The sequence below is a fragment of the Triplophysa dalaica genome, chromosome 3, assembly GCF_015846415.1.
Source record: "Triplophysa dalaica isolate WHDGS20190420 chromosome 3, ASM1584641v1, whole genome shotgun sequence".
In the NCBI taxonomy this organism is placed as follows: Eukaryota; Metazoa; Chordata; class Actinopteri; order Cypriniformes; family Nemacheilidae; genus Triplophysa; species Triplophysa dalaica.
The window spans coordinates 21175919-21185036 of record NC_079544.1 but is presented as its reverse complement, the minus strand read 5'-3'; the positions used below and the strand labels follow the sequence as shown (position 1 = coordinate 21185036).

At 38.7% G+C, this 9118-nt stretch overlaps 1 protein-coding gene across 1 annotated transcript; it reads right to left on the bottom strand.

The window, feature by feature from the left end:
* Positions 1–4259: 4259 nt before the first annotated feature.
* On the bottom strand, positions 4260–6818 carry LOC130418328 (putative cyclin-dependent serine/threonine-protein kinase DDB_G0272797/DDB_G0274007). The gene is made up of 3 exons (XM_056744401.1): positions 6714–6818; positions 5124–5255; positions 4260–5045 (listed from the first exon to the last, which is right to left on the bottom strand). Exons 1-3 carry the CDS (start codon positions 6723–6725, stop codon positions 4587–4589), a joined length of 603 nt encoding a protein of 200 aa, XP_056600379.1. The 5' UTR covers positions 6726–6818; the 3' UTR covers positions 4260–4586.
* Between the last annotated feature and the right edge of the window lie 2300 nt (positions 6819–9118).

The window sequence follows — 9118 nt, the reverse complement described above, 5'->3', positions numbered from 1 at the left end:
CTAAAGCCAGACTGAAACTTTTCGTTCATGTCATTATTTTGTAGGAAGGTACACAGTTGAGTTGACATTACTTTTTCTAGTATTTTAGACAAGTACGGGAGATTTGAAATCGGTCTATAGCTTCCAAGTTCATTGGGGTCTAAGTTAGTTTTTTTAATAAGAGCTTAAAGGGCCCTGGGACATGTCCTAGATTAATTGACGAGTTGATTATGTCACAAATGGGCTGAATTACAGCAGGTAGTAACTCTTTTAGTAAAGTAGTCGGAATGGGGTCTAATAAGCATGTCGTCGGTTTGGATGTTGCAATAATTTTAATTAAATCTTCCATATTTATAGGAGAAAAACACTCTAGCTTTTCTTTTTGGGTGACGGTTGAAACTAATTCTTCCAACACACTTGGAGGTTTGGTTTTAGCTATGTTGTCTCGTAAGATCAATTTGTACCAGAGTGATGGGAAGACTAGAGTAGGGAGAAGCAACCAAAGAGTTTTTGAAGGGAAAGAAGTGGACTGTTATGCAATGGCGAAGTCAATCACCTGACCTGAATCCGATTGAGCATGCATTTCACTTGCTGAAGACAAAACTGAAGGGAAAATGCCCCAAGAACAAGCAGGAACTGAAGACCGTTGCAGTAGAGGTCTGGCAGAACATCACAAGGGATGTCATGACTCTGGGTCTGCTGTGTCCGTTTTGCGCCTACGTGGCATTGTTTTGTTTCATGTCGAACACGTGGTGAATTGTTTGACAGTTTGCCGCGTGTTCGGTGTCCGCGTCACCAGTCCCGCCCTCGTGTCTCCCTCACTGGTATTCCCTCACGTATCTCTGATCACGCTGACACCTGTAGCAAGTTTCGCCAGCGCATACCGCCCACGGGTCCTCAAAGGAGATCCTCCACCAGTCCATGGGACCCAGTCCAGCCACGTCATCTAGAACCCCTGCATGCAAACTCTGCCAACCGCCAAATCTGTCTCAAGTGCTGCGTCCACAGCCGCCGTCTAGATCCCGGGGTCTGCAGGTGTGACACTCTCCAAGGCTGCAGACGTAGTTGCTCTGTGATCAGCTGAGAACTCTCCCTTCGGGGTCTTCAGTGCTTGCTCCCTTCGGAGTATTCAGTGATCTCTCCCTTCGGGGGTTTTGTGTACTCCCTGTCAAAATAAAGACATCTTTTCCACCGCACTTGGGCCTCACTACGTTCATCCGCAATGACAAGGGATGAAACCCAGCATCTGGTGATGTCTATGCGTTCCAGACTTCAGACTGTAATTGACTACAAAGGATTTGCAACCAAGTATTAAAAAGTGAAAGTTTGATTTATGATTATTATTCTGTCCCATTACTTTTGGTCCCTTAACATGTGGGAGGCACATCTGCAAACTGTTGTAATTCCTACACCATTCACCTGATTTGGATGTAATTACCCTAAAATTAAGGCTGACAGTCTGCAGTAAAGCACATCTTGTTCTTTTCATTTGAAATCCAAATGGTGGTGGTGTATAGAGCCAAAAATGTTAGAATTGTGTCGATGTCCCAATATTTATGGACCTGACTGTTTATATATACAGTATATACATCTAGTGACTGGATCATTGAGAGAAACGCCTCACTCCCTTTTGTCCTGGTTTCTAGATACCATCATCAAAAGACCATAGCAAACCTGGCTTCATGGGGTCTGGTTTTAGGTTTTGAACTCTCACCGAGAGTGTGATTACCATTTAGTTTCTCTGTAGGATATTTACGACTCATAGGCTTCAAAGCATTGTTGATAAGTTTCTGTGTCATCTCTAACTTAACATCTGAGCCTAACCAGAGAAACTTCTCTGACAAATAGGAACTTACGTGTAAATCTATCAAAACGTCTAGGTGTGTGTTGGCGCTCGTGGCATTTTAAATCTGTTAAAGTCTGTAACTCTTAGATATACAAGTTTTGATTTAGGGTTCATTTGATGTATTCATACGTTGGGATGATTCACAGTTCAATGCCTAGCATGTTTCATATTTTACTACTCCGCTTTGAATTCCTTATATGATGAGCTATGTTATAAAAACATAGGATGCATCATACTATGATCATAACTAAGTTTAGGTATTAAATGCAAAATGACCATCATGTCAGAGCTATGCAAATGAGGTGCCATGAGAAACAAAATACATTTCTCTGGCAAATTTATCACTTTCATGGAATTGGCCCGCAGACCATCTGGGGGCAGGGCAGGTATGCACTTAAAACACCATCACCGATCCACTTCGAGGTATACTTTCTGGAATTAGGAATTGGAAGGAAAAGAGTGAGGACGCGGAGGACACTCTAACGGACACCCCCGCTTGGGGCTCCCCTCTGGAGAGTCCGATTAGGCCATGGAACTTTGGACTCAGAACCCAAACTCAGCGTTTCACAGGACTGCATTCTGTAACCATTCAAGATTTCCATCCATGCGCATACCGATATTGGTCCAACACCGAGATTGCAAGTATCCGATTATATATATTACAATAGCTGCGTTAAGAGCGTGTCTATTTCTTAAAGATGATTTTATTGGTTTTCAGACATGTTTTACTTGCCTCGCGGCCATGCCCTCTCACTCTTTCTCTCTTTCTCTCTCTCTCACTCTCCTCTCTCTCTGCGTTTCCTAGTGTGTTTGTGTATCATGTATTTGTTTGTCGTCATTATGTTTACCATTTAGAGTAGAGTTTAATAAAAACCATAAAGGCATTTGTGATGGGTTCTCTGTGTTCACGCTCACAAATGGGTCACTTAAAGTGTGTTTCGATCTATGCTACCTCTCCTCTTAATTTTGTTTGGTAAAGTCACGTTACTTATGGTCATGAGATAACGTTAGTGTATAAATCATCAATGCATTTGCTGGACGAATACATATAGGATTTTTATCAGCAAATGGATCCTCGAGAAGTTAACCCTTTTGTGGGCTACTTGGCTGAAAAGCTTCAATGCTTCATGGGTCTTCATCTCGCCACCAGTAGATGCTGAAAATCCAATATACTTTAATTATATCCATGCAGAATAAATACTTTAACAATTCTGGATACGATGGGGAAGACAGAATGAGTATAAATACTCCATGGCTGATGACGGGCGGGTGTGGGTATTACAGATTTGAAACAGGTGCAGGAGCTTGGGTAATCCGGGGAAACCGTGACAAAATGTATACTGCATATGCAGTAAGGTGGGGATCATATTTGAACCTTTTCTTCTTAGAGTGGTGTGTAGGCCATATCAAACCTTATCCATCAGATTCCAGAATTTTAAATAGTTGTTAATTGGCCAAAAATCCTAACAAACACACACATCAATAAAAATCTTATTTATTCAGCTTTCAGATGATACATATATCTCAATTTCGTAAAAATTGACCAAGAAAACTGGTTTTGTTGTCAAGGGGCACAGATTTCTAATAATTATTATGATTTAGATTATTAAGATTTAGTCATCTTTTATTACTGTCATCAGCCAAAGTCTGCCTTTGAGCATTTCTTACACCTAAATAGTGTGACAGATTTATCATCTTAGATGACAAGCAAAATAGCATTTTAAAAAAGGTTAATGCAGTAAAGACAAAACCAAGTATACACACAAAGATAATCTGGAATTTGTTATGTAGCTCATCTGTTTAGATTTTTCAGTTTTTATATGCTGCGTTTGTTTTATAACATACACTCCCATTAATTTGTTTACGTGTGTATACACGTCTAGCTTTGTTTATTCATACAGGTCGGGCACGATAAACAGTCAATGCCATTGTTCTAATAAACAAAAACTCACTTCCAGGTCCAAACATTTCAAGGAGACGTTTGCTCATGCTGGGCAAACTGGAAATATTTATATAAAGACTTAAAATACATATAAATCTGAATATATAAATATAAAATATTTTTCAGGCTGTAAATATCAGGCTTGCTGATAGTTAGGAATCCTGAATATTCCCGCTGTCGCTTTATCCGGTCCGCACTTTAAAAACACTGCATTTCTTACCCAATTCCTTGTTTTTGTACTTTTTATAATTAAAACTGTGATTTGATATTGTGGTTTGGTTAGACACTTTAATGTTTTATTACAGTATATTAAATGCAAGATCAACTAGATTAAAAACATTCATAAAATGTTGTTATGTTAAGTAATGGAATTTTTTTCTTCCCTGATTCCAGGAATTCCAGGAATTCCATGGATGAACTCAAATTATGAAAGACTTGCATATTTATACATATTAGAATTTATTAGTAAGTGAAATTACATTAAAATGGATTACAAAGTTAGAGGTAAAGACAGAATTCAGTTGGCTAATAGTAAGAGAATGCGATATAGGTGTGCCATCTACGGCTTTGGAATGACTCTACAGGTGGAGACTTGCATATCATTCCATAACTCATGTAAACAATGTTAAGTTAAATTAATTCAAGGTGTGTTATTAAGGGTTCCGAAAGACTTAAAAATACTGAGGAAACTGGAGAACCAAGTCTGTAAAATATTGTATATGTATGTAAAGGAAGGATTTTGTGTTTGATTCGGCTGGGGATGTTGAGAGGTTTGAGAATAAGTCCAATGAGGTCGCTGAGTTCGGTGAGGACAGCGGTTCAATGTGGTTGATGGTGTTGTTGTTGATGGTGTCTTTGTTGATGGTGGTAAGGTGCTTGATGGTTTTGTTGTTGTTGCTGGATATGGTCGGGTTGTTGATGGTGTCTTTGTTGATGGTGGTAGGGTGCTTGATGGTTTTGTTGTGGTTGGTGGATAAGGTCGGGTTGTTGATGATGGTAGGCTACTTGATGGTTTTGTTGGGGTTGCTGGATATCGTTGGGTTGTTGATGGTGTCTTTGTTGATGGTGGTAGGGTGCTTGATGGTTTTGTTGGGGTTGCTGGATATCGTTGGGTTGTTGATGGTGTCTTTGTTGATGGTGGTAGGGTGCTTGATGGTTTTGTTGGGGTTGCTGTATATCGTCGGGTTGTTGATGGTATCTTTGTTGAAGATGTAGGGGTGCTTGCTGGTTTTCTTGAGGTTGCTGGATTTGTTGTGGTTGGGGGATATGGTGGTGTTGCTGAGGGTGGTGACAATTTTTATAAGCTTACAGGTTCAGTGATTAATATTATATGTGTTGATATAGATTTTGACTTACGTTTAGGGCATGTATCTGTATAGTCACTACAGCATTCATTGAACTCGAGGCACGCCTCATCACAATAACACCCACGATAGCAGTCATCATTTTGTCCATTACAGCAGAGCGGCTTGGGGTAAGAACATGATGCTAAAAGACAAACAAACCCAAGCTTCAGACAATGACAAAATGTCATTAAAACAAACACAGACTACGGCATCAATCATTGGAGTTTGGGTTCCTTGCCACAGCAGGGCAGTGTCGGCTTACTCACTGGGAAACTGCATTCATTTATCTAATTATTTATTAGAATGATTTTACTTGTTCTATAAACACCATGCACTGTGCAGTGTTTCACCTTTCTGTGTTTTTCTGTTTATCTTATTTGCTCCTGTAAAGCTGCTCTGGAACAATGCACATTGTAAAAAGTACTATATAAAAAAACTCTTTACCCAGTGAGAGACGGTTACATTTTTTGTATATATATTTACAGTACGGATAAAAATGTAGTAATATTGGTTCGTTTATTCAAATTAGTGCTGTCAATCAATTAAAAAATTAACTAATTCATCTCACATTTTTTCTTTTATTAATCATGATCAAACCACATAACAGTCCTGTTTTTAAACATACTTTCTTCTTTTGTTCTTTGATTAAAACTAGTGACAGAAGTCACAGCAGCAGGTTTATGAACGTGGCCCCTTTAATAGCTGCCGCTCTAAGGAGACTAAAGCACTTTGTGGGTTCATTTAAGACTTTATTTAACTCATTGAAGACTATGCTTACGAAAATACCAGACAAAACGTGCTGGTAAGCTCTTGTGTGTAAGAGTGGTAGAAAAGCGGATGCTGATTAAATTTCTTCAAATGTGTTTTACGTCTAAAAAAATATTCACACGCATCAACGTGACAAAGGGATAGTTCACTCAAAAATGAAAATTCTTCCATCATTCACTAACCCTCAGGTTGTTACACACAGTCTACACACGTTATATACTGTAGGCTGTACACTTCTTTGTTTTCCTAAATACAAAGGAAGATATTTGCAAGAATATCAGTAACCAAACAGATCTCATTCCCAATTTACTGCCAAGTAAAGAAAATAAATACTATCGGAGTCAATGGGGAATGAGATCTTTTACTTACAGACATTTTTACAAATATCTTCCGTTGTGTTATGCAGAACAAACACATTTATACAGGTTTGCAACAACCTGAGGGTGGGTAAATGGTCTGAATGAACTGTCCCTGTTACATCCCTAAAATACGTCGTCAAATTTGTTCTACATGTCACATTACTTGTTTTGTGACAATGCTATGAGTAGCTTTTCTTTAATTCTATTTCTAATAATTATTTCTGTAACTTATTTTTACTACTGTCAACAGCAAGTGTACATTTAAGCATTTCTTGTCAAATAATAAAATATCACTTATCAATAGTGTGATAGATTTGTCATATGACACAACCAGCAAAGGATCATTTTTACAACGGATAATGCAAAACATGCAGTATACACACACACACACACACACACACACAAACACACACACACACACACACACACACACAAACAAGCACAGAGATAATGTGGAATATGTCATAGCTCACCTGTGTCATCATAGCTCATGACTCCCTGAAGCAGCAGCAATAAGAAAAGTGCAGTCTGAACAGCCTTCATTTTGATCCTGGTGTGCATGCAGATGTGTGTTGTTCTGTTGTGTGTGTTTTCACGTCTTATATACTGCCGTGTGCATGAACATCCATCAATTTATTTACGTGTGCAAATACGTGTGCCTTTTTTTGTTAATTCTTGAGCGCTATGAATAGTTAGGGACATTGTTCTATGATGAACAAAAAATCACACCCATTTCAATGATTCCCAGAGACGTATGCTCAAGAGGATGGGCAAACAGGAAATATTTAAAGTTTTTTATTTAAAGTCTGACCATATAAATGTAAATTTGAATGTGATTATATTTTGTTCAGGGTTTAAATAGGGTTTTATTTCAAGAAATGAAAATACAGTTCTTAAAGTTTCGATACCATCATTTTTTTTACTTTTTAAAAAAGCATTTTGTCAAGGATAATATTGTGGCTCTATACAGTTTATGGTCAGACACCAGCATTTAACATTATATTAAATGCTAGACAAATCCTCAGACTGTGAAAGACTAGCATATTTAAAAACTATATTAAGAGTTTACATTTATATATTCAGGATTTATAACTACATTTGGGATTTTTAAATAACAAACTCCTGTTTGTTCCCTATTGTTATCTGTCTCACGTGGTGCCGTGTTAATGCATCTATAAAACAAAAGCTTGATTCGAAAAATTGATTCGTGTTCGGCCTTGTGTCCGATCTCTGTTTCTCTGCCATGGTGATGGTTTGGAGACCTGCGTTGAACTATCGTTTCGTCTTCTTGTTAGTTGTTAGCTAGCTTTATCCAGGTTACTATTAAAATGTGACGTATGCCGTAAAGCAAGTGATGGGCAGGGCTTGTGAACCTACCCGCACACCAAAGATACAAGTGTGATTTCAGCCGATAGAGGGCTGCTTAGGTAGCAGCGGTAGTAAAATTCATTCAGTTAAGAGTTGTCCTACTACTAAAGTATTTTAGAAAGATTACGTTAAGGTTGAAAAACAAAAGAAAAATATTAGAAATAAATTGCTTTTTATCTGAGTTTTCACATGGATCAAATATGTGCATTCAAAATTGCCAGCTGATAAAACCTATGCTTCATGTATTATATATCATCTACGGCTAAATGTAACTCTAAACTGGCTGAGAGACGTTGATTAACACAACCAGCAAGTCACAGCTGTCATTGGCTTTTGTAGTCTTGCTTGCAATAAATCTTTCAGAAAGCTCTTGATTACATATTGAGGCATTCTCTATGCATTTCTGAGTGTGCTGCTGCTCATGGATTGTCGATCTGAAACAGGTGAGTAGGCCGGGGGATCAGAGTATACTCAATACAAAAAATTAGACTACACCTCTGCCATTAACACACACCCATAACATCACAGATGCTGGCTTTTAAACTTTGGGCTGCAATGTTCCTTTTCCTCTTTAGCCTGTTGGACACGATGTCCATGATTTCCAAGGACAGTTTGAATGTGGACTCATTAGACCACGGCACACTTTGCCACCTTGCATCACTCCATCTAAGATGAGCTCAGGCCCAGAGAAGCCGTTGACATTACTGGCTGATGTTGATGTTTGGTTTTCGCTTTGCATGGTAGAGTTTTAACTTGCACCTGTAAATGTTGCGACAAACTGTGGCTTTTCAAAGTGTTCCGTAACCCACGTGGTGATATATTTTACAGAATGATGTCTAATTTTAATGCAATGCCGCCTGAGGGATCAGCCTTGTCGGTTGCGTACAGAAATGTTTCTGTATTCTTGGAATGATTTGATGATATTGTGGACTGTAGATGATGAAATACCTGAATACCTTGCAATTATAGGTTCCATTCCATTCCATTCCATCTCCTGTGCCTATTTCAGGAGTCATCGGGCATCAAGGCAGGATACACCCTGGCACAGGCACGGGGAGAACATGCAAACTCCACACACACACAAGTCGGAAGCGGGAATTGAACCCCCAACCCTGGAGGTGTGAGGCGAACGTGCTAACCACTAAGCCACCGTGCCCCCCGCAATTATAGGTTGAATAACGTAATTCTTAAACTGTTGGACTATTTGCTCATGCAGTTGTTCACAAAGTGGTGAACTGTATATCCTCACTTGTGAATGACTGAGTCTTTTGGGATGCTCCTTTTGTACCAATACTGAACTTGTTCACCTGTGGAATGTTCCAAAATGGTGTTTTATGAGATTTCCGTATTCGTCATCGTAATTTGTTTTAATTTACGTTTTATACATTGTCCCAACTTCATTGGAATTGGGGTTTGTATATCTGCTATACCAATAATTATCAGTCATTATAGTCACAGGCTCCTGCCAGCATGTCCTAATTCTCTTATAAAATGTAAACATTACGTTTTA

What these genes read in the sequence shown, in the direction of transcription:
- LOC130418328 (XM_056744401.1), bottom strand. An exon ending in TACAGATACATGCCCTAAAC is followed by an intron (nt 5,046 to 5,123) that starts GTAAGTCAAAAT and finishes CACCACCCTCAG; the next exon opens with CAACACCACCATATCCCCCA.